The 26,962-nt window shown below is 44.5% G+C and overlaps 1 protein-coding gene across 1 annotated transcript in view; it reads left to right on the forward strand.

Moving 5' to 3' along the window:
• The first annotated feature begins 942 nt into the window (after positions 1 to 942).
• The window catches only part of xylt1 (xylosyltransferase I), an 80,487-nt gene continuing 54,467 nt past the window's right edge, over positions 943 to 26,962 (forward strand). Inside the window, exon 1 of the mRNA XM_053419462.1 lies at positions 943 to 1,224. Within this exon, the coding sequence (XP_053275437.1) occupies positions 943 to 1,224 (282 nt within the window). The remainder of the gene's footprint in view (positions 1,225 to 26,962) is intronic.

The raw sequence follows: 26,962 nt of genomic DNA on the forward strand, positions 1-26,962 counted from the left end.
GAGGCTATATCCACATTACCATGTTTTCAAAAGAAAATGCATCAACTCTGCTAATGTTTGGAAAGGTTTCTGACCCCGTTTAAATTTGTTTTAGACTGGATGGGCAGAAACGGATATGTTTGGAACCGATGATGTAGACACTCACAATTGCTTGCAGAATGGGTCTATTCGGTCATGACGTTACCTTCGTAATGCAAAAGAAAACGAAAGGACATTAGCTGCCAGTGTTAAACACAGCGTGGCTAATCAATCTCAAGCATTGCTGACCCTGTTGCCTTTACTAAAAGCAATTGTACAATTTAATTTTACAATAATACAACTGTTGACACAAGTAGAACGTGAGCTCATACTCAAGCTATCTGCAACAATTCTGCATCTAAAAACCAAATGCCCAGTGCACGTGAGTGGTCAGGCAAATTAGTATAAAACTGATATGGAGTCAAAACTCTTGTGTGGACAGAGATCATTTTAGTTTGAAAACACTGTTTTCAATGATATTGTAGTACTATGAACGTAGTGTTAACTGTGGGCCTTACTTGATCAGTAATTGTACGTGGATGTTGGCCCCTCTGTGTGATGGACATGGCCCACGCCAGCATTTGCATGTATTGGAGTCATTATCAGAATTTCTATAGAGATGAACATTGAATCCAGTGTGTGCGTGTAGTTTCTCTCACACAGAGCGGGGATACCGTCTGCCTGTGATCACCCTGCCAGCCAGTTCCACCACACGGTGACGCTGTGCCTCTCCTTCCCCACGCTCCTCCTCGCCTCCGCCGCCGTAAAGCTCAGCCTTCCTCCCTCCATCCCTCCCTCCCTCCCTCCTGCTCCTCCTCCTCCTCCTCCTCCTCGTCCTCCCTCTACTTCCACCGCTTCCTCCCGTCGCGCTGCGCACAGCCACAGACGGCTCCTCCAGCTCCGTGCAGCCCCGGTGCGAAGAAGATGGTCGGCGGCTTGTGCGCTCGCAGGTTGGCCCGCCGGTCGCGGTCCGCGCTGATCGCAGCCCTCACGGTGCTGCTGGTGCAGACGCTGATCGTGTGGAACTTCAGCAGCCTCGACTCCGGCGAGGACGGAGGCGCCAGCGTGCGGGAGAAGAGGGACCGGGTCGCGGGCAACAAAGCCGCGGGCAGCGACTATTTCCAGCAGCGGGTCCAGCAGCGGCAGAAGCAGCATCTTCCTCCGCCGCCGCCAGGGAGGGGGGCGGCTCGCCACATACAGCAGCCGGTAAGACACACCGAGCCGCTGCAGATGTGATCATGTCATGTAGAAAAACAGAGGTTGTGCTCCTCGTCGCCGGGGATGGAGCCCGGAGCGGTTGGCACTGTATGGCAGGCGGGTCCAAACATTCCCAGTTGCGCTTTTTTGGGGGGGAGACGAGCACACGGCCTCGGCTCTGAGTGAACGAGCGCTCGGTTGTTGTCAGCCTTCGCAGGGTCACGGTAGGATGTGTGAGGAGGCGGACGAGCCCCCGTGTTCCCCCAGTGATGATGCTGAGGAGACGGGCATCCTCGGCTGAACGCTCGCTGAGGACAGGAGGCACATTGCGCCGCGGGAACGAGCGCACTCCAGCCCGGACTCCAGCTGCAACATGCCAACGCTGGGGATGAGATGTGAAGTCAGCGTGTAGTTCACTCCAGGACAGCACGGCAGGGCAAATCCCCTCCGCGAGATAGCAGCCGTGGAGGTGTGTGAAGAGTCTGAGTCCCTGACTGGGGCAGTAGCTTCTACCTGTCACGCTCTATTTGGTGTTTAGAGTCAAACACAGGAGCTGCACGGCTCAGCAGCTCTGTGAGAGCAAGGCCAAACGGAAACATAATCTCATTTGCGAAGGGTTTGCTTTTGATGAGTGCACAGAGATTAGGGTCGTCTGTTGTCTGTGCAAATGAAAACAGTTTTATTGGTAGTGGCACAAAACACAAAAGGTCAAGATGGATGTGATTGTGGAGCCAGAGCACACATGCACCCCTGCACAATGAACATCTTGCAAGCAGAATGAATAAATTAAATTACACATAGCCTGTGGAGCTGGGTCCATTCTCAAGCGGAGCAGCTAATGCACAGTGGAAATTTGAAAAAATTGCTCCCCCCCACCCCAATTCTCAAATGTTTATTTGCAGACTCCGCTGACTGACTGCTCCCTGCGCCCCGGAGGCTAACACACGAGAAGCTTTTTGTATTTGTACAGTGCTTCTTGCGGAGCATGTGATTAATTTCCCCAACCTGATGTCTGGAATTAAATTCTCCAAAAATTGAGCCTCCCGCTCGAATGATCTCTCAAGCAGTCAGCCCCCCCCTCTGCCCACAAAATGAATAAGAAAGAAATTGGACGCATTTACTCCTGGCAAGCTCGCTGCATTTCCCCCCCCCCCCCCCATTCGTAAAGCTGCCAGCCATTCAAGTAGAGCCCATACTCCTCTCCAGCCACCATGCAACCAGCAGATAACCGGCTGCGATGTGGTGTGATACACTGTGGCCTCCGCCGCACAGTCACTCACTCTGAGCCCTGCACTGTATCATCTGTCTCCTCCGCAGATTTTACAGTGACTCACTCACTTCATCTGCTAGGACCCGCTCGTCCCACCTGCCGGCATCTCCACGGCATAAAGTCACAGCAAGGACGGGTTCGATTTGTGCCATTTGTTCTTTACTTTGACAGACTGGGAATCCCGCAATGAAATATCGGTGTAATATCCCAGCAATTGTCCTACAGGGACTGTGAGGTTTGTTAGTAAGGTGGCATTAGAGCACTTTAGGACATTAGTATTTCTCCTTGTGAGGAATATTTGTAATTGTCCTACAAGGACTCAGCATAAACGACACAACGGCAGCTGCGGACCGGTTGTGTCACCACCTGCTCACGCTGCGTCAACACACATTTGTGCAAATGTGTGGTGATATTAAAGCACACAGTGGATGTGCACCCTTGATCTTTCAAAGAAGGGCTTTCCTCCCCACGGGCCCAAAGCACTTCACACTGCCTGTGTAGGACAGTCAGTCCACCAGCCTGTCAGCCAGTCCACCCTCTCTCTCTCTCTCTCTCTATGGACCCCCCCCCCCCCAAACTCTTAACATTCAACTATATAGTCGTCCTCAACTGCTTAATCACTGCCTTTTCATTCGTGTGGGTGGTGTGTGTGTGTGTGTGTGTGTGTGTGTGTGTGTGTGTGGGGCTTGGCCTGGCAGAGTGGTCCAGCCTGAGGGTGACGCATAAGCGCCAACTGATGCTATATACGAGGCACCACGCCTGACAGAGGGGAGCATGGCACTTCCAGAATAGAATGAGCCAGCAGCTCCAGTGTGACAATAGCAGCGTCTCTACGTGATAACTTGTGTTAGACGGAAACATTATGCGCAGTCCAGGATGTGTCACCGCAGCAGGCAGGAGCTGCGGTCGTCATTAGTGGTTGTCTCCTGTTTGTGTCTTTTGAGGAAAGGGTGATGCCGAGCAAGGATGTTGTTGTTGTTGTTGTCGTCGTCCGACAGACTCCACAGCTTGTTGTTCACCTCTCAATACAATATTTAAATATATAATGACATGGAGAACTTGAAGTTAGCTGGGAGTTCCAACCTGTTGCAGACGCCCTATCAGAATTTCCTACTTATCAATTATTCTGTCTTATTTTGCCTGACAGTGCATGACCTCACAATTATAATTAATAAGTGCTTATTAGGGTAGCCCCGGTAATGGATCGGAAAAACTGCTATTGGGCTGAAATTAAACAAACCAACCTACCTTCGGCAGGAGACGGAGTAAAAGCTTTGAAAGGCGTCTGACTCCGAGCTTCACGTCTGGTCGTCAGCATTTTCTTTCCATCTGCCACGGTAGTCATATACTGTCATGAACCCCATTGGCCCAGCGGGCGTCCGGCTCACACATGTCGTAAAGAGTTTTCCTGTTAGTCATGGTAATACATGTAACATTACCTCTCATGTACACTTTTCCCCTTGCACAGAGTTTTCCTAAACGCTTTCCTACGGCAAAGACGGCAGTTCAAATGGTCTGAAAACGTTCACCTCAGGTTTCTTCTCTCCATTGTTCCACAGCATGATGATAATACTTACACTACAAGCTTAACCACAAAAATACTACACATCATTTCATTATAAATATCTTCTGTGCAGTTATTTTCCCTCAGTGGTACGCTTGGCTCAGGGCTAATTTATACAAAGAAACGCATGCCAGCGGATATTTTACTTGAATAGTTTGTGACTGCCAAACATCTCGTTCATTTTGTCTCTGAGAGGAAATAACAGTGCAGCACGGCTCCTGAGTTCGAATCCCAGTTTGGCAGAGGGTCTCTGTGTGGAGCTCGCATGTTCTCCCTGTGTTTGCAAGGCTTTTCTCTGGCTTCGTCCCACAGTCCAGGAACACGCAGATTGGAGTTATGTTAATTGGAGACTCTAAATAGACCTTTGGTGTGAATGTGAGGGTGAATGATTGTTCTATTGTCTCGCTGGCAACTTGTCCAGGGTGTTCCCCGCCTTTTGCCCAATGTCAGCAGGGACGGGCTCCGTTTCTCCCCCTCGATCTGCAAAGAATATTAGACCATGGATGGAGGAAATTAAGACAATAATAGAAGCTAACATTTCATATTACCGGCTTTCCACCTGGCTATAACTAATATGATATTAATTATTTCGTATAATTTAACGAAAACACTTATTCTGACATAGTTGTGGTAACTTTTGTTGCAATATTTTTTGGGAACTTGAAAAGTAAAGGCAGAATCCATTGAAAGACTGTCAGAATTAACACTAAAGGGCTTGGACATGATACTTGCATGCTACCAAATCACAATACACTTCACATGTGCTTTTCATTTGGGAGCTTTGCTTGAATCCGTCGCTGTTACCAGCCTGTTCTCCAACCACCAGCACCACCACAACATGATTCATCCCACTGTGTCCATGATCACAGTGCTGACTCACACACACACACACACACACACAGGCAACACACATACCAAACTCACATAAACAATCCAAAATTATGTAGATACAGAGAAGCAGCTACATGCTGACATACCCACACACTCTCACATATTTATAGCAACACATACAGTCACATATACACATTGTATAAGTTGTTTTTAGGAATAGCCCGACAGTGTAGTGCCACGACACAGACCGGGACAAGGGGTCATACATCCACTCATAGGTGACACAGCTCCAAAGCAGCAAGGTCTTTGTAAACACACTGACACAAAAAAATCAGGCCTATGTTTGTATGCATCTTATCTACCTACTTATTCCACTGACTTGAACATGTCTTCTTCTACGTCACCAACTGGGTCCAACTGCAGGTCAAAATCGTCGCCAGATAATTATGTCTATTTGAAAATGTTTATTTCATCATATTGGACTGACCTCATGGAAACAACATTTATAGAATCACTTGCTCTTCTTTCTAAAGATCGTGTTAGTTGTATAACAGACCCCTGAAGTAGCCGACAAGCAATGTATGCGAATCACAAAATAATTTTTTGGTGTGGTAGCTTTTGGTGTAACTTTTTGTACACTATTATTCTCATATTTCGTATCCTGGACATCTTTTCATTCAGTTTGCAACAGCTCGGCCCTTTTCACCTTTCCCATGCCTTTCTCTCATGTGGCGTGTTCCTTTGCCACTCACTGTCGGCGCTGGTGTTGTATTGTAGCCCAGCCACTCCAGCAGTGGGAATTGGTTCTTAAATTGCCACCCCCCCCGAAAGTAAATCACATGGCCAGTGTGGACATTTGAACATACATAATTATAGTCCAGAGAAGACCAGAAGATGCGCTACTGTGTGATTTGCAATTTCAAATGTCCCGATCATTACGCCAATAAAGTGTTACTCGGTAAAACCTGTAATGAGGGAAAGTAAAGTACAGCCTGCCGATCAGTCCTTCCATCTGTCGTTATTTCACGCACAGCGAGCTTCTTTTTCAAGTGCTGCTAGTCTGGGAGAGAGCTGGAAACATATTCACATCTGAGGGAAGAAGTATCCACCTCAGACTTGAAAGAGATGCATCGAAAAAACCCGAGACACTTTGATGTTGAAGGGTAATTTGTATACATGACACCATCTGTCTCCAAAACCTGTGATGGAGAAAACCCTCCGCAAAACATTTCATTATTGTCGTAATGCAGTGCGGCGCTAAAACCCTGTCACGATGTTTCACGAAGCTGATCCCACTCACATGCAAAATATCTGTGTCAGCGTGGAATCTGAAAACTTGAGACTGTATGTAGTTTTCAGACTGAAAGTTTGGGTATCCATAGCAGCGCAAACATCACACGATCACACGTCTCCGCCGAACGCTCCTTCGAGACCAGGTGTGAAATGTTACTGCCGGTCTCTTCAGTGTGGTATCCAGGTTGTCTGTTTGCAGCGGAGACCCCAACCCTTTCTCTGTCCTCCTGTCTCTTTGCTGACTGTGTGTAAAGGAGGAATATCTATTTGACAGGTGTCAGGATGTTAGAAATACTACACACACATGCACACACACGCAGGCACACACACACACACACACACACCCATGACTTCGGAAGACATTACATTGACTTACGTTGATTTCCTTGAGACTCCAATCTTAATCATAGCTACTACTACCATAAACCTTACCTTAGCCTAAACCTAATCTTAACCTAAACATAACCTAAACATAACCATAACCCAATTTAAACCTAAACGTTGACCTAAGCTTAAAAAATGTCTTCACCTTAAAATGTATTGATTTACATTTTGGGGGCTTGCTTTCCCCCATAAAGAAGACAACCTCATAATGTGACCCTGTAAACAGATTTAGGTCCCCACAACATGAGTATAACCTGGACCACACACACACACACACACACAAACACAAACAGGTTTACGCAGCTACTGTATCTTTTATTAGCATTTTGCATTGGCAGCCATTGTAGAGAGCTCAATCCTAGGACCAGCCAAACACAAACACAAACACACACACACACACACACACACACACACACACACACACACACACACACACACACACACACACACACACACACACACACACAACCAACACTGTGGCATGACTCAAGCAGTCCTGTCAATTATGTCGAATCTTGCTCAGGAGATGAAGGTGGTGCAACTTTCATTATTGTGTTATATTTAATCGGGTTAATGGATAACTGCATCATCAAGTTAATAGCAAACAGTGCGTTGAGGGATTAACACCAGCCCAATAGTGTATGTACACTAATCTACATAAAATATATCTCAACAGGTCGGAAATTTAATATAAAGAACTCTTACTCTGCCAAATCTTATGCTCATTACCAGGACGCAGTTTAATCAGCATTCAAAAAGCTAATGCACTTCAGCAGAGGAGGCTTCAATGAGACTGGTATCTACACTCATTCAACAGCCGCATGTTTTAATTTGAGCATTTCTACAAGAAGGCAGAATGTGTGAATAGCCCTGATGGAGGAGAAAGAGATGTTGCCTCAAAGATCCAGCATCTCAAATGTGACAATTTGCTTCTTTTTGTAAAGCTTTGTGTAGTTATAAATTTGATATTTTTGGCTTTTGCTGGTGGGAAAAGCAGCCTTTCACTGTTTTATATGTAGTCATATTTATGAAATGATTAATGGAAAAACTAAGGTTAATCAAATTTTAATTAAAAACATGGTAGTTGCTGATACCTCTTTGCCGATGCTGTCATGTTTGAGATCCACTAATGAAAGACAAAAACGTACCAAAACATCTTATCAAGGACCCTTGTATGCTGCTCATCCCTGTACCATTCTTGCAAAATGCTAAATTATTTGTTGGCTGGTTTGATGATTGTGGTCTTTAGTTGGGATGAGATCAGGCGACTTATTTCCATTTTCCACTAAGGCAGTTCAATGGCCAGTCCTCAGCCAGTTCCTAATCTTATATTAGTTCTTTTAGTTTCGATATAAGAAAAGAAATTCAAGTTCGACCCTCGTACCAACATTTAGCTAGAAGGAAGAACTGCTTACGTAAAGGGTTCAGGGCAAAATTATTGTGACCAACAAAACAACACAATCCGAAACATTGTGATGAACATTTATAAAAAACAGAGGTTGTGTCTTGTGCAGCAGGCAAAGAAGATTTAATATTTTTGGATGCCAGAGTGAAGCAGCCGAGGGACAAACCACCTCCTTGTTCTGTGGTCATCAGCTGAACTAGAGGGAGTTTCATGAACAAAGCCTGTGGTGGAAAAATCCGAGACATAAAGAGTGAAAAATGCAGTTATGTAATGACGTGGCTCTATGGTGGCCTGTGAAAAGGCAAACTGTTTTTATAAGTTGGGGTCGATACGTTTTTTTCTAGAACACTTTTTAGCTCATTTGTTGAAATCCTCTCCACCGACCATTTCATATGGTTTGAATGAAATGATTGGTCGGCGACCTGTCTGTCTCTAACCCACCTGCCTGCCTGCGTGCACCCTGCCAATGCTTTCACTGCGCATGACTGGATTCTTCAGCCAGAGAGGCAGAGGCTAAAGCCAGAAGTTACAGACTTAGTCACAGAAAAATTGGCTCCTAGCAGTGTGCATTCTTGTGTTTTGGGGGCGTAGCTTTGACGAGGGGGCTGATGGGAGGTGATGAAATGTACTGGTAAGTGTAGCCTGCTCTCGGTAGCTGCTCCAGGATTAGCTTTATAAGGTTCCCAAGTTGAATTAACTCTGAACCAGCCCTATAGCACTGTCACCAGGTTCACCTTAATCGCAAAGGGTTACAGTACATGAAGGCCATATCACAGATAGAGAAGATGCCTCATGTCTTAGTGGAAACTGTATGCTGTATTTTCTAGAGCCCGAACTCGTAATTTTCAGGGCTATACTGTACGAACACGGAAACTTTGTCTGAAAAGGGAAACGTGGTGACATTTCAAGAGAGACCTTCACAGAAAATCTGTCTTTTGTAACACTGCTTTTACAGAGTGATGTGCATGTCTGAAAGGAATTTAACGAACACATAACTTACTACCATCTTGTCCTTCGTTAGACTGTGTGAATGCTGTGTGTGTGTATGTATGTGTGTGTTTGTGCGTGCGCTTTGTGCTCAGCATGACATTTCTGTGTGCCTCATCTGCAAAACTTAAAAAACAAAGATCATAACTACTGTACATCTCTCCTCTGTCAAGTCTATTCAAACTACCATCAATTAGAGCTGCATCACTCACATGCACAGACACACGCACACATGCACATACATACACACATGGACACACACCCCATCCCGACATCACCCACGGCTGCTGTTGCAGATGGTTTCATTCCCCAACACATTAATAACGCATCATCCAGATGAATGAAGCTATATAATACCTAGCGTTGCCAATAATCCCAAAGGTAAGAGGCTTAGCAGGCAGCCCTGGGAGAGAGACAGAGAGAGAGAGAGACGGCAAGACGAGGCAGGGGCCGAATTTGTTTTATCTGAAGTTGGGTGCATGTGGACATTAAGTGCAGGGTTAAAAGGCTATGCGCACAGACACACAAACACACACACACACACACACACACACACACACACACACACACACACACACACACAGGTTTGGACTAGACCATCACCATATGGAAGGGTTACCAGACCAATTGCTCAAGTCCCCTGCTGTTTCGTAGTTTCAGGATTATCCCTTTAAAAAGATCTGCTGTATGTTATAAAAAGGGATTAGTGCAGAGTACTGTGAGACACACTACTAGAATTAGATCATGTTGCGTAGATCATGATAGATGATGATCACATTAAACAGCTCAATAGAAAGATATATTGTTTTAAAAAATGACAAAAAAGCACAAGTTGCAGATTCCAGGAGCCTTTGGGTTCAGTGTGAGAAACAATGTAAAATGATTCCTGTTTGATTTGGAGGCACCAGTTGTCCCTGCTGGTGACATTGAATTCGGTTTAATCCTCCAGGTCACAGAATCTGGGGCCATCATAACAAACTATTGTTGTTTGAATAAAAAAAAAAGCAAGGCATTCATTGAACATTTTCCATATTCCTGCGAGCATATGATCTGATTTTATGCTGCACACGGCATCAGTCTGCGATCGGCAGGGCACAGTGAGCTGAGTTGGTTACCTCGCTGAGAGGATGGAGGTGTGAAGCCTGTCGCCTGCAGCTCTTCATCGTAACAGCCCACTGTGGCTGCTCCTTCTCCTTCCATTACTCCCTGCAATCTTTCAATCTGATCCTCAAAAACTGCCCAATATGACCCCTGTGTGGTGTAGATGTATTCTTGAGGAACAATAGCACTAAGAGCAAATAATATCACAGTCCAACCCACTTTTTATACTAATATTGTACATACATGTAAGTGTAAACAGGAAGCAGAAATTCTACTCTGCAGTTGGTTGCTTAGTTGCAGAAACTACTACAAACAAAGATGAGCAATGACAAAAAGTAAGAGCAGGGATGTCTTTGCGTCGACCTAGAACAAAGTGGCACTATTAGCTGCAAGAGTTAAGAACACTTGTATTTCGCTCTGTGTTTCCTTCACCAATGGTTGTTGAGTCGTGACTGATAACACCTAATCAGGGAGCAAACATTGTCGGCGACATTGTTTCCGAAAGTCTCCATTCCTCTTTGTCCAGACTGAAGTGCAACTCGGAAGTCTCTGTTTCAGTGGCACGGAAACTCCACAGTATTACGCACACCAGTAAAAACAATGAATTAAAGCTGCAACAGGGTTTGTCAGTGTTGGGGAGATTTGGTGATAAATGACTTAACATACGTTTGTTTAAATATAAATCTTAGAAACAGCAGACTCCCCCAGTTTATCACATGGTTAGTCGGTCCGGACGAAATGACCCTGATGTCATCAAGTTAGCCTCAGCTAGGGCTTGGTGATGTTCACTGTGTAACAACACGTGTGTGAATACAGTTGCTTGTGATGTGATTCACGAATTATGAGGAGAGTCGTATTAAATGGAAGATAGTGTATTTTCTCTTTAATGGAGCATGAGCGGATGTTCTCTTCACGGTGCTGCTGCCGTGCCGGGCAATGGGACGTGATGAGAAGCTGCATGAGCACGTTCCCATCAGGTCAGATTGCACGCAGCGACAGTGGCATGTCCTTTTTCTTCGCTGATTTCCCAGTCTTGATCACAGTGTGCACCAAAGCCTCCATATAGTTCCTCCTGCAACATTCACGATGAATAGCCTCGTGTATGGGGATCATCAGACAGCATGGAGTGGGTTTGTCTCTCAACCGTAATGGTCACATCGCATCGGAAAACACTTGACAGCCCTGTCGTCGGGGGAAGCACATGGCAGATTGCCCACTTCGGTGAAATGGCTGCAGCGTTGCTACATTGACATGCACCACGCTGATCCACATGAAACACGCAAACGCACATGAACATGCACTCACACCCACACAGACTAATGACACTGAGCGTGAGCCACTGCTTTGCTATCTCCTCAACGCGCCATACACTAATCCCCATGTATTGTGTTACTGTAATAAGACAGAGTTAGTGACAGGAAGAAAGGCGAGTACGTGGCAGCTGTGGTGAAGACACAGGGTGATGACACGTCGGTTGGGTAGAGATAGGCCCTGTCAGGGAAAGCTTTTGTCCTTCCAGTCCCGTGGAGGAGCAAGAGCAGAGGAACTGACAGTGGTGCCTTTTTCTTCCTCCTCCCTCTCCTCCTCCTTTTTTCTTCCACTCACTACTGGAGCTGAATGCCAACAGCCCAAAAGACTTGTCTCTATATGTGTGTAAGAGAGAGAGAGAGAGAGAGGAGAAAGAAAGAAAGGGAGGGAGATGGAGACAGGCAATGGAAGCGAGACAGATATGCAAGACAGAAGAAAGCTGCATCATGGACTGTTGCGGGGAGAAAAAAAAGAAAAGATAAACGTCTCATCCCTTCAACAAATCCGACGTCGACTCAAATCCTGGCGTAATCCTTAGGGGAACCCGGTTTGGTTTGAGGGCTTGTTATAGTAGCTAGGCCCTGGCTGGCAGAGACTGTGCGGTTGCAGACCATTTCTGGAAACTAGCTGAGTCCAAATGGCCTCCATGCATGCAGGGAATCAGGTCTGCGATTTTTCCCTCTGTTGGTGTACTTTAGGATTTAAACGTAAGCTGATGTGAAGACGCAGATCAAATGGTTTTATCAAGCATCTCTTAATTGGAGCTTCTCATTCAGGATTATACTGAGGAGGTTTAGCAAATCTACCCAATGATCCCAGTTCTCCTTGGTCACCTTACACAACGTTGTGATTGCAGTGGTTTAATAATTCACACTGATAGACATTTAGCATCTGACACATATACAGTGTTTCCCTGCATTAAATGGTGTTTGAAATGTGAATATTTTACTCACAACATAGAGCTAGCAGGAGAATATTTTTCTATTTAACATTTTAAGATAATTTGTTTTTTTTTAAGATAATGGTTAGGGTTAACAAGGTTCATGAGAGCAGTGAAACTGAATGACAGTAAACTATAAAGTCGCTGGACCTAAAACTAAAACAATAGGCTGAAAGACGATAAAATGCTCTGCAGAGCTGAGGGCAACTGCAGAGGAGGTAATTCTCTGTGGTTTCATCATTGCACATGACACCTTTCTCACCTCACACAGTGATTTGATCCACTGACTGTATAAAAATATTGATTGGTGCAGCTTTAAAGCCACATCGAAGGAATCATTGGTAACATTAGTATCCATGTGGTAGATATTGTGGTAAATATAGTAGTAAGCTGGTGTTTGACAAAGCAGGTGAACGCTACATAATTGTAGCATATTTCGACCCCTTACATACTCGTACCAGTATGTAGTATGTGAGAGAATCAGGGTTTATGGTCAAGGTCACGTTGATGAATCCCTCCCCTTAAGGTCAGTGAAGCGGTTCAGCTGAGGCTGCCTTTGCCTCGGGGCAGACACCGTACGGGACGTTTCAGGGTACGCTGGAGACAGCCGGGATGTACCAGTTAAATTGTACAAGCTCATACACACCTGCAAACATCCACACGAAAGCCGACACGTCCGTGCACACACCCACACACTCTTCAGAGGCCCCCTCTGTGCTGAAGGCGCACACCTACAGAATGCATTAAATCATAAAATACACTCCTTCCTGCATCGCAAAAAACACTCACCCACACAATCTTCCTCACACCAACACACACACGCACACACACGCACACCCAGACACACACACACACACACACAAAAGCGTGCAGATATACAAAGGCCTCTATCTCTCTGCTCCTTCCCCCGTTGCTCATGCAGCACATTCACATACTTTGAGGGTAAATAAACTTCAGAAACATGGTGGACCACACAAATAGCTGCTCTTCAGTATTCATGCCAGCCCATCAGGACCAGCTCGCACTCATTACTGAACAGGTGTTTGCTCCATCAGCAGTGCATTTACATCCTGTCTGTCCTTCCCCGCCTGACACCACTTTTGCCGATCCTGTGCATGCGTCTCCTCCACCACTTCCTCGCCCTCTTCATCACTGCGTGCTCCCTCTCCTCCTCGCCCCCGGTCGCCCTCTCCCTTCTGAAGTGGGGCTGTCTCACCGCACCGCTGAGTCGTTGACTGGTCCTCCAAGACGCCGCGGGCCTCCCAAATCAGCTTCAATGAGGAGCCCTGCCGAGGCAGTCGCTGTCGGGGAGAAATTGCGCTGTAATTGAGCTGTGTGATAATAATATGTTCTTCTCACTGATTTCTTACCAGCGGTGAATCATCAACACCATCATCATCGTGCCATCACATCAGCAACGCTCCGCAGACGCTTCCACGCCGCTGCCGCCGGAGTTGCCCCGCTCTCTCACTCTGTTCATTCTCGTCCTCTCTCTCTTCGTCAATTGCCGTCGTTCCACTTATTTTATTCCCATTTCCTCTCTTTCTTTGTCTTTTTCTCTCGCTCCGTCCCCACCACTATACGCTCCTCTCATCCGTCTCCTTCCTGTTTCTGTTCCATTCCATTGAACCTAAAGCCTCAGAGGTATACAGAAATTACAATGTATGAGAAAAACGTTTCTGTGTGTGGAGGGTGGGTGGGAAGCGGAGGAGAAGATAATTAGGGCGGCTGATTGTGTGAGCACAATGTCAAATGTTTTCGCGATGCACTTAATGCAGGCTTCACAAGAAAGCTTGATAATTTGTCTGAAATAGCTTCTGTCTTTGTTTTTACGATTTGAATTTCAAGCATTTTAAACATTTAACCTATAAGTCCTTTCGTCTTTGACTCTGTGGATTTGACTCTGTAAGAAAACATTCTCATTTCTGCAATCCCACATTCACAGGCACATACAACTTAATAAAGGCCTCGATGACAGCTGGTGGAAGTTTTGTTGAAAGTGAGAGAATTGGTAAAACTGTGCACGATTGATGATGGAAATCGGATTAAATTATGGGCATAAATAAATAATATTGGAAGAAAAAACACAAGGAAAAAAAGCATGATTAAAGTTGTTAATCAATTTGGACCCCCCCCCCCCACAAACACACACAAAGACACACACACACCGCACACACACACACACACACACACACACATGCACACACAACCAGCTAACCTGGATTGGCAACATGGCCACCTCTCTTACTTTCCGTTTAAGTTTTGTCTTTACACCTCTGTGTATGTGTGTGTGTGTGAGAGGGAGAGAGCAAAAGCCACCATCGGGGGGGGGGAGTTTACACATGGCTTTCAGTACTTTAACCATCCTCATGAGAATTGCCTTTCCATAGAAGAGAACCATTAGGAAAATCGTTGACTGCTTATTGGTGTCAGCACTATATATTTATGTGTGTATGAGAGTGTGTGTGTGTGTGTGTGTTTGAGCTCAAACAAAGAACAATACCGCTCCTTTTCTCTATTTCTCTCTCCCCAGAATGGCTGGTCTGGTTTCTTTTTTTAGGGGGGGGTGGTTAAATCTCGTTAAGTTTTTTTTTAACTCTCTCTTTGTCCTTAACTTACCCCGGTAACTGCTGTGATTAAATCTATTTTTTCTTGGCAAATAGGCCTACATCAATGTTTTTATGCAACTCTCAGTTTCTCCACTAGATCGATGAATGTGTCTCACGGCATTCAACCAGTACAAGGTGGGGCTGCAATCTGTCTGATTCTCATGGTATGATAACCGTCTCAGAAAATATCATGATTTTAAAGTGTAGAGTATATTATTATTGTTAATATTATTATTAGCAGTAGCAGTAGTAGTAGTAGTAGTAGTAGTACTTGTCGCAGTCCGGCATAAAATATAGGTCCTGAATAGAAAACTATAAGTAGGCTGTTATAATGCAAAACACAATCAAAAATAGGATTTTACTGTTGTAGATGGTTAAGCTCTCTTTTGCATCCAATGGGAACTAATGATTATTTTCTTCATTAAATGATTGATCGTTTGGAGTACTTCTGAAAATAGTGTCAAAGTTCTGAAAACGATTATCACACTAGTTGCCAGGTTACTGTAGGTGAGAGACGGAACAGCCGCAGCATTCCTGTCTACACCCCCACTCTCCCATTTCAGCCCTAAAGCATGGGAGGTGTGTGTGTGTGTGTGTGTGTGTGTGTGTGTGTGTGTGTGTGTGTGTGTGTGTGTGTGTGTGTGTGTGTGTGTGTGTGTGTGTGTGTGTGTGTGTGTGTGTGTGTGTGTGTGTGTGTGTGTGTGTGTGTGTGTGTGTGTGTGTGTGTGTGTGTGTGTTTCTTTATGGGCTAAGATCTATGCTGTGGAAAACAAAAGCACATTTTAAGGTCAAAGCTTAAATGTTCCCCAGTGTTTTTGTTACGGATAAAATTAGTTTAAAGTGTGTTCTCCTTTTGAAGCCACTTTGCATCGTCATTAATTTTTGGAATATTCAAAGTAAGACCACGCTGCTGATTTTTTCAAGCTGCTGGAGGTGTCTGTGGTGTATTAACGCCTTTACTGGTTGTAGTTTTACTGGTAGATTTTACTGGTAGTCTGTAGTGGACTGACGTGCATGTATTGCACTGTTGGTTTGTATTTGTTATCAATACCAAGTGTAAATGCTATAATAACCTTATAACACAACACCAAATATGCTACCATACTGTACATATACGTGCTAAACAGTAAAAACTAGCTACTGTATAAACTGTTACTTCAGCATGGGAGCAAGTTTACCTCTTTATTAATATAAGCCTCCTGCCCATTAGTATTAGCCTATTGCACATACACATGTCTTCCAGAGGAACACAGACACAATTGTCTTAACTGCTGAGAAAGAGATTTGGTCAAGACAATTAGAATTGAGCCGGGGCACGTCTGCAGGCTGAGCACTCACTCTATTTGCCTAAGAGACACAAATGACTGCAATTTACCAGCAATAGAGGAGGACTGTAATGAGTTGGTAACTGTTTGCCTCATGTGAGCGTGTTGCTCTGAGGTGGGAAGAAATAATCAAAGGACTAGGACTATATTTTCACTGGCATTATGTCCAGTGGCAGCAGTGGAGATTAATGAGTAGGAGGCGTATTAGCGTCTCAGAATTATTCTGCTACCTTTTTCTCATTTTATTTTCCTTTCTTTCTCTTCCTTAATAGAGTCTGGATATAGCCTATGTATATTACATCTTCTGCAATTATTCCTTTTAATTGGGAGGTCGGTGGTTGTGATGGTGCGTGGTACCATTAGCAGTGAATATGAACTTCCATGTTCGTATGCAGGGACGATTAGTACATTTACATTTGAATTAGCACATTTGTTGAAAGATTTCTTTCCCTTCTTTTTGAGAAATATGTGTTATTCGTTGGTGTTGTCCAATGTGTTTATCCTATCATTATTTTGAATTTAATATTTTCGTAGTGCATTAGGAAAACCAGACCGTGGTTCTTTATATCCATGAATAAATGATTATATAATAATTTGATCATGTATGTCTCTGGCTCTCTGTCATCTCTGTACTGTCTGAGTTACGTCTGCACCTGAGGTTAAACCCCCTTTGGTTCGGGCTGCCTGGACATTGCAGCTTTTACCGCTCGGCTGGATTTGGCTTCTCTATCTTATCACAGGCTCTTTGATATGAGAGCCACATGTGATAAAACGTATCCCCTGTTATTACCAGTGTGAGACCTTCACTTTGGTGGACATCCTCATTACACCGTGTATCAGCCTAGTTTTTTGGTGTCCGACTGTGTGACTCGAGTTGAGCATTAACCTGCGCTTGTGACGGACAATTAAATGCAGAATGTGTTTTCCTATCATACTGGGGTCTTGGCCATGCTTTGAACTTGACGGTTCCTTCACGACCTTGGTGGTAGAACTTGTCAAAACAGTCTCAGCTCAGGGTTCGCTGACTTTCTGACATCTACCACATGTGCTAATTTCAGTCTTGTTCTCAAACTCATCCCCAGCGTATATGCTTTTTTGTAACAAATTTAGTTGAATACAACTGTACTCTCTCCCTGTATATCTCAATAGACCATTTCTGTAACATTCCAAAAACCCACCTCGCCCTTGAATTTGCTCAGCCGTGCTCAGAATAGGTGAGGATGGGGACCTTGAGTTGAGATTGTGATATTTACGTGGCCTGACACATGGCTTACAAGTCCTTTTCCAGTGGTTTCAAAGCATTAATAAAATGTTTTCTGCATTTTTCTCCTTCATAGTAAAGATTCACTACATGGTGGAGGCACAGTACGACCTCAGTCAAGAAGTCTTGTTAAGCAAGGTCACATAAATCCTATTTTACCTACCCCATGTTTGGAAGTATAGACCGGTGACACCTAGTGTTATTCCTTTACATGTATTTGACTTGAAAGAAATGAAGTAAGGACATAACCCCCAGTGTGCTGTAGCGTATATGCTGAATTATAAATGCAGTGCTTGATCTCAAAAGAATCCAGAACAATGTTGTGTTACTTATGTTTAATGGATGAAGCCATTGTGAGTTTATGATAGCCCATGGCTGTACACACTGTTCGTGTGTGTGTGTGTGTGTGTGTGTGTGTGTGTGGTGTCAGTATTACTTGTGACATGGGGACCTTTGTGTTTATACAGTCACCTGGGGACTAGTCTGCTCATTAACATTTAATGGTATGGGGTTTGGTTTTTCATCCTCACACGGAAAACATGTTTTAAGGTTAGGGTAAGAGTTAGATGTGACTGTATAGCCGGGTCAAATCTGGAGAATTAGCCATGGAGTTACCCGCAGTTTTCCTTTCACACGTGCACAACACAGCGGGAGGTTTTCTGAACGACCAACGGCAACATATCCTTTACATTATTCAGGTGAGAGGTGGAGCAGCTGGGTATAGCAGGTTGAGGCAGTAGGTGACGTATTAACTCCGCTGTGGATATCACGTGGTTATTCTTGACAACAGACAGCTCTTATCACCAAAAACTCTCGAGACATTTTCGTCAGTATCTTCTTCGTTTATGAAACCGCTTTTTTATTGGAAAAAATTGTTTTTTACATTTTTTAAAGAGGCAACCCCAACCCCCTCACCCGCTTGCGGTCAATCCAGCAGGGGCTCCCCTGCTGTGTTCCCGCATCGAATTCTCCTGGATTTCTGCAGATTTAATAGTTGGGGGACTCGGCTCAACAGTCCACAGAAACTGTGTTGTGGAACCGTGGAGCAACTGTGGAGTTCAGTGCATGTCTGAAAGAAGCTTTAGACTGTGAGGGAGAGTGTGTGTGTGTGTGTGTGTGTGTACGTGTGTGCGTGTTACTGGGGTGGGATGAGGATATATCTGCATGCTGCATTGAACATCAAAGGTCAGGAAAGGTGATAGTTCTCTCTGTCTCTTTCTGTGTGTGCGTGTGTGTGTGTGCGTGTGTGTGGTGCTACACATGGCATGTCAGCCTGCAGCCGGCCCGATGATTCAGAGGACACAGGCTGCATGACGTGCTCTGTCTTTGACCCTTCTCTACTGCAGCTGTTAATACAACACTGCAGCTGCGTGTTCCTTTATGTCGCAGTTTGGTGCTGATGAGGGCAGCAATGGAACTAAATGTGTATATCCGTCATACACTTGTCAATATTAGTGTGCAGTCATTGTGAAGGATATCCACATTTTTGTGTGTTTTTCGCATCTGTGCACAGCTGTGTGTATTTAGCGCATGCTGGGTCACCCCAGGCCCTCTGCGCTCCTGCTTTGGCTCCCAGGGGCCCCAAAGGATTTTTTTTGCAGGGAAATGCTGACAAATTGATGCTGCCGGACTGGCTAACTACTCCTTCTGTGGCACTGTCCACAACATAGTCTGAATAGCAAGCGATGGCCGTGAGCACTTTCTCTGTCTCTTTGTTTCCCACGCACACACACACACCCACACAAACGCACAGAGAGAGAATATGGCTGACATCACTGAGCAAATCCAGAATTTCAGATGGGCCCAGCTTGAGGAGAAAGCCCCAAATCCAGCCTAAAATCTGGATCAGAAAGCTAATCCTCACCTCTGGGGGATCTGATCTGATTCGCTGCGGGGTATGACTATTGGCCATCGCTCCCTTCCTCATTGCCTTCTCTTATGCTCTCTCTTTCTCCCCTTTTTTATCTCTCTCTCTCTGGTTTGCTCTCAAATTTTGGACAGCTGTTTCACACTGTGAAAATTGAGGAAAAATCGCTTTAATTTAGCCAATAATGCCCCAGTCTGTGCATCTGCTATGTCAAAGTGATTAGTGCAGCAGAAGCTGTCTTTACTATGGTGACATGCCCATATGGTTTGCGTATGTAGCCTACTAGTAAGCATTAGGCCTGATCTGTCACTTTGTATTAGAATTGGTTTTACATGGTAATATTATTGTTAAATCTTTCCCACAACACAGTAGGGAGGGGTTGTGTATCTGATTCAGTAACACATGCTCACATATAACCATACAAGATGGAACTGAGGTAATGGTTTTACGAAAAGACAATACATATTATAGAGAGCTTATTTTAGTGTATTTGTGTGTTTATGGAGGGATACTGGATAGTGATTAAGCAATGTTGGAGACCATCAGCAATTGTCTGTCTATGAATTTGCATCATTGGTCAGCAGCTAATATTTTGGGGCTTCCATTGTACACAGGGGCGAAAGTGAATCGAATGGTCCCTCATAGATGTTAAATGTACAAACTGGAAGTCGCTTTGGATAAAAGCATTGGCTTAATGACATGTATGTAATGTACAGAGTGGATGTCAGCAAAAACACACACAGTTTACATTACATTTCATTTAGCTGATGCTTTTGTCCACAGTGACTTACAATAATTGCATTCAACCATGAGGGTACAAACCCAGAACAACAAGAATCAAGAATGTTTACAGTCCAGCACATGAGTCAAATGTGTCTCCACACAAAACACAAAAGGTGATACTTTTTGTTGCTGTTATAGGTCCAGGCAACATTTTGGCTGATCTCTAACATATGAAACCAGATAAGTTAAAAATATGCCGATGCATTTCAGTCAATGTGTTCTGTCTGGTTGCTCTCCATACAGACAGTTTTTTACCTGGAGGCAACCCACCCTGCTCAAGCGGGATCAAACTAGAAACAGAAACTAAGAGGCTTCACGCCCCAAAGCCTTGTCCCTTGCCTACAGATTCAGTTTGCATATTCACATGGGTGAATGACTTGGTAACACGAGACACATTTTATGCCACGTTACAGTGCTGCACAAACCCAAACATGTACAAACAAAGCAATCTTTGCATTCACAGTGTGCCTGAACCCAGTGAACCTCAGCTATCCCTACACGGCTCAGGAAAGGTACTCCTCCTCGCTGCCTCGGTCACACACACGCACAGAGGAGGCTCTGTGTGGCTTTTTAACAGTTTCCCCTCAGACAGAGCAAGTTGAGACCCGGCCTGGTTTCTGTTTGCCACACAGTGCACCGCTGTAGCCTGCTATCCTTGCCTCTATCTTCCAGGCCTTCGGCTATACCAATAATCAGCTACCCTCCACCACTTGCCAAGGCTAACCACATAATTACTGCACTCATCTGGCCGAGTCCGCTCTCGGTGCAGTGCGGAGGCATGATCCCTCAGTCGGAGAGAGCCGCTTTAGCCAAACCCTCGAGCATATGAGACTACAAAGCTCGAGCTCAGCCCTTATAACCCTCGCTGCAGTGTGGTGGAGATAGAGCCGGCATTCTCAGCTTATCTTCCTCAGAAGGTCATGGATTAGCAATCCTTGGGCCTCGTAGCGATGTAGCCTAGCTCTGACTCATTCTTGTGGATCGGCAGCCGGACCACAGTCAACACACCAGTATCGCAGGATGAAGTGCTCAGAGTTGTGGTAGGAAAGTCTGATCGGAGGTGGTCGGACTGCGGTGGAACAGGATCTTGCCGGCGTTCGCCTTGAGTCTCAGTCGCTCTCTGTCTCTAAAGCAGAGCAGAGCAGGAGAGGAGAGGAGAGGAGAGGAGAGGAGAGGAGAGGAGAGCAGACCGACTGAGGGAGATAACGACCATTTTTTGGTGTGTGTGGGGCTGACAGGTGTGTCTGTGTGTGGGCCTTCTCCTATCTCAACTTTATACAGGGCATGTGAATAAGAGTGGACAATGATGACATGAGTTTCCCCTGCCTACTTCCCGTCCCCATAACAGGAAAAGAAGAAGTATAGACAAAACCCAGACAGGAAATACTTTAATTGAGCAGTGCACTTATTCATGAAACATGGGGACTTTCCTGTGCATATCAGAGAGCCCAGTGGGGCTGTACAGACTCTCAGATCTTAGTTAAATTTAGTGTGTCAACTTTATAAATAATATCGCTTTTTTCTTCCTGTTATTTCACTTAGCCTTTTCTTCTCCATTTCTAATGATCTCAGTGTCTTATCATCTGGAAGACAAACTCTACACGTCTCAGAATATTAAAAATACAAACTGTTTCACTGATGGCAAATTATCCTCCAGTTGCTGTTAGACTGAATAAATGGTTCAACACAGGTTGTAATCTGTTTTGGATTAATGGGCCTGATCTGCTTGGAGATGAGATTAAATTGCTTTTAGATAAATATTAGTGGATCATTTGACCATATAGTTGATATATTTAAATCAAAATTTCCCACGGGATTAATTAAGTATCCATCTATCTATCTATCTATCTATCTATCTATCTATCTATATAACCCAAACAAATCTGGGAACAGGATGTTTTATTTTGGTCATTTGTATTGTGTCATATCTACATAACCTGTGGCTTTGCCTGTCTCTGTTTGAACTTTTGGAGCAAACAACATACGACAAAGGTAAAACACTGGTTGATAGTTAGAAAGTTGACAGTTTGTATTTGTCACTCTTAATGGATCACGATAGTTCATGGCCGTTTGCTGCGTAATGCAAAGAATTTAATTGATTTGTTATCTGTGTGATCATGATTTGCATCTGACTCAGGTCAGATAGACAACTCCCATGTCTATCTGCCTCATGACATCAGCAAAAAAGCTTTTGTTATTGTATTGATCAAGAGACCCCTAGAGGCCGAAGTTAAATATAGTTTGTTTTAGTAAAGCATAATTAACAAATATAGTTTTTTTGAAGCGTGAGTGAAAGTGAGTGTGTTGCTGTGATGATACCACTCACCTACTTTCCTTTCAGCTTCTCATTACATGACAGGCATTTACATTTAAAGCTGCTATTGAAGGCACAACAAAGACTCATTTATATGTAGCAGTAGACTGTTCCTCAATCCAATCCAAGAAAAACATTATCGTCTTCATCATGGATAATAAGGTCAAACTAGAGCCAATGGTGCCACCGCACAACCTGAAGGCGCCTGAGAGCCGACAGCTCAGCTCGGTGTGCCGGGGCCTCACGCCTACGATCGTAAAAGAGAATTGCAACCAGAAAGGTAGTTGTGTGTTAGACCCCTTCAGCAAAACAAGTAGTCATAGTAAATGTCCTGCTGTGCCGATGGAAAGCGTGTAAAAGATTTTTGCCTTGTCAGACGCTTTGTAGAAAAGTAATTACCTCTAGTTTCCATTGAGGCTGGAGATAAGCCAGGACTGCTGGCATACTGAAGTCCAGCTCACAGAATATACACTCTTCTGTTATAGGAGAGAGCAAACAAGCTCACGTACACAAGCTGCTGAGAAGTATCATAAAGTCTAAAGAACACACTTGAGCACAATCTGAAGTTATACATTTCCCTGCTGTGCGCACTGTGCATACGGCACAGACACTGTCAGTCGATGTCAGGTGGAACAACTTCATATCTAAAAGTTTGCCTCCCTGTTTTTCGCTTTCCTAAATCTCGTCGTTGTCCTCCACCACAGAGACACTGAAAAAATATATTTTTATTTAAGGCTATTCATTTATTTAAATCGTGATTCAATAATGTATTCACCTCTGCAGTATTTACTTTTGGCAGCAGCAGGATTTAGTCAGAAAAACCGGGGCTCATCATTAGGAAGATAACCCGCTGAGCAAAACTGTCAAGTGCAAAAAGGGAAAGAAAGGAATGGAAAGAATGAGAGACGGAAGAGGCAAATGACAAACACGATGAAATAAAAAAGTTTTTCCGGAATAACACTGCGTGGGAGGAGATTTGGACTGACCTAATTAAAATGCTGGAATACTGAGAGGAATAAATTAAGAAAACGTCAGTTAGGCTGAGCCGGAGGAGGGGAGATTAAGAGGCGCAAGCTCGAATACTGTCTGATTTCTGCTCTTCTTCTCTTTTATCGCTGGTGCATGAGAACATTGGCCTTTAACAACAACCCAGTGAGTCAGTGCCCTTGTATTAACCATCGGAGTGCACGTAGAACTTTTGCAGACATGTGAAAAGAGAAAAGGAACGGTGCTGCGGGTTGAGAATGTTTCAGAAACTTCCTGGGGAAACTTTGAAATGAAAGCGGAAATCTGAGAAAAAAGGAAGATAGAGAGAGGCAGGAAGCTACAGAGCTTCATCAAAATAGTACAACCCTGCGGTTTAAACTGCTTAAGGTTTCCACATCATTACTGCACAGGTGCACTAGGAAAGTCTATTATCATCATCCACCTAACATCCTCATTGGCTCCCACAGCCGTCCCAAATATATTCCCTTTGTGCGGAGGCTCCATATGGGGCCAACATGTTTCTGCTGTGCCGGGCAGGACGGGACCATACGGCCGCTGTCAGCCTGGATGTGTAGCGTGTATTAGAGCAGATGACGGTAATGGCAATGTGTCGATTGTCGGCACACAGGAGGAAGGAGATGGGCTGAACAATGAGGCAGAGTGCAGTGGGAGGAGGAGGAGGAAGGGAGGAGAGGGAAGAGAAGACAGCTGGTGACCAAGATTGCTGTTAGTTAGGGTTGACTAAATGACATGTTGACAAAAGTCAGATAAGAAGACTCTGTACAACCAAGATGAAAAAGGCGAGCGTCGGGGAGCCTCTGATGCCAGTGTGCTTCAGTAAAGTACAAGATCTTTGATTCCACTTCCCTTTGAAGTGATCCATGGAAATAACGTCATGTGGCATGCATGAATTTTAGCGATGGATGGAGAAAGAAGAAGTGTCTGGTGCAGCACCCCTAATCTTGAGACTTCACAGCCGTCATTGGCTTGCACAGCTGCCGAATGTTCCCCGTGCTTTGACAACGGCACACCAGTGTGCACCCTCGCACATTGTTTGTGCAATGAGCTCTCACTTTACTTTCAATCTCTATCAACTCGCACAGTTGGATTTCATCAGTTTTGACAATGAAAAGGATGATACCTTTAATCTATTTGATAATAATCGCTCGCAAATTAACAATGGTTTCAATTTGAGTTTTCAATTGAGCAGACATGAAAGGCAATTGCCCCCCCCCCCCCCATGCATTTTAGTGCAACATTCCAGCCCCGAGACTTGTAGTGTTGGTTCAGAATTGTATTGCTGAACTCCACAACAACAACAGGTCATTTGTTTCAATCTAACAATAGATGGTGGAAACAAAAGAGGATTCCCCCCCCCCCCCGCACACTGAAAAACCTTGCGTCAGGTGGGGGAGGCTTTACATAATTTCTGTCATCATTCCTCACACCAACCTTAAAAATCCTGTGGGCTGTTTTAGGTGTGTGGTTCTCAGCTCTCCTGAGCAGCACCAGCAAGCCTGTGTTGGTGGTTATTGGTGATAGTGTTACAATAGCTGTGGGGCTACACTCTACTTAAGTTGTCACGCTTGTAAAGACCAGCAAATTTCAGAGTGGAGATTGCCGGTGTGTGCGAGTTTGAAAGAGAGAAAAGAAAGAGGGGACTGGAGTATAAGTTGGCAAACGTGGTACCTGAGGGGAGAAGCTCTGACCGACTGCTGCGGCCACGGTTGGGATTTTCTCCACCCACCTGTTGTTACACACTTCTGTTTGCCCATTAAAATTGAATAAGGACGTCAGTCAGGCCGCCTCTCTATATAAACCGTTGAATGAACATGTTGTGCAGACTCCTGGTTGAGGATTGGGCTTATAGGGCCAGGGATGAGTCCATACATGTTTTGGCGAGGATGTGCTCAAAGAGAGAGAGATCCAGGAATATCTTATTTGTTTGCTTAACATTGCGAGATAAGGCCTTTTTCAACATTTTTGTCAATTTCTCATGAAATAATGTATCAGCATCAGCAAGTCATTCAATCTATGGTGGTGGAGGGGGTCCCTCACAATAGCAAATGTAGTTGAACTATCAAGAGTCTTAAACTCATAATATGATAGGAAATGTTTTTTTTTAATTTTTTTTGGAAAAGATAGCACATTGGAAAAAAAATTCTGTTCTTCATTTTTTTATGAAGAACAGGAACACTCTCTCACACACCTTGGCTTCACAGGATATGCTTCTACTTCCACTGAAAACAAAGCAAAACCAATTAACGAAGTTGAATTAATAAATAAAGGCCAAAGTGTGAAGAAGGAAGGTTATGGGGTGTTGAGTCAGGAGTGTGTAACAGCAACTTCAATTAAGCTGGAGTTAAAACAGACATACACTCTTGTTTTTATTAACAGAAATTTAATTCTAAAAAGGCTCAGTTGTATTTGAAATGCTGTTGTCTGGAGGAGCTCAGAAAGCTTCTCTCTCTCTCTCTCCCATCTCTCTCTCTCTCTCTCTCTCTCTCTCTCTCTCTCTCCAGTTTCCCTTTTCTCACTCATGTTTTTTAATCATCGTTTCTCATTTGCGCAGTTCTCTGTATCTTCTCTTCTGCTGCTGTAAGTCTGTGTCTCGTACGTCTCTCTTTGCCTCTTACTCCTTTTTTTATGCTTCCACTTCCTTTCACACAGTAGCTCTGTTTGCTTCTTCACTTCTCCCACTGTGTGTGCGCGTGTGCGCGTGTGCGTGTGTGTGTGTGTGTGTGTGTGTGTGTGTTTTCCCAGTGACATTTCCGTGCCAGGTGTGACAAATGGCAGGCAGAGAGGAAACATTTATTCCCTGTGGTGAGCTTAATTAGCCTATCAGCTAAGCCTTGGCAGCAGCTTGTTTTGAAAACCACACACACACACACACACTTGCAGGCTCACAGATTTATCCTCAAGTAAGAATCCAACAACAAGTGCACATTCAGACACAAACACACACATATAGACATGCACGCATGCAAAAAAGGAAAATCACTTCAGCAGATGAACCGCACAGATAATTGGACGGTACAATTAAACGTTGTCTAAATCACAGCTCCAATCCTTGTTTTTCTTCTCTGGCTTCACATCCACAGGGACTCAACTGTAGCCAACCTCATCTTTTCTCTATTAAAAGGTTAAATCATTTACAAATTACAGCTCTCTTCCAGCAGTTAGCATATGGTGGGTGTGGAGAGGCCATGCAGGGCCAGCAGGCAAGACTGGAGGAGAGGCGGTAAGGAGGAGATAGCATGTGTATCTCCATGTGTGTGCGTGTGTGTGATATTATGAGCATGGTATCGCCTTTACTGCAGTTTTACATCATGTGCCACCTGCGTGCATCAATGTGTGCATGTGTGTGTGTGTGTGGAAACATCTGTCCACCTGTGCTTCTGTCCATTGTCCTGCCAAACCACACATGTGTTGCTGAGGGTGAGAAGTTTGGACAGTGGGGGTCGGGTGGGGGGGGGGGGGATAAGTGTTGTCAAGCAATCTTGCAGTCAATCAAGATG

Source organism: Pleuronectes platessa, chromosome 3 (assembly GCF_947347685.1).
Source record: "Pleuronectes platessa chromosome 3, fPlePla1.1, whole genome shotgun sequence".
NCBI classification, from domain to species: Eukaryota; Metazoa; Chordata; class Actinopteri; order Pleuronectiformes; family Pleuronectidae; genus Pleuronectes; species Pleuronectes platessa.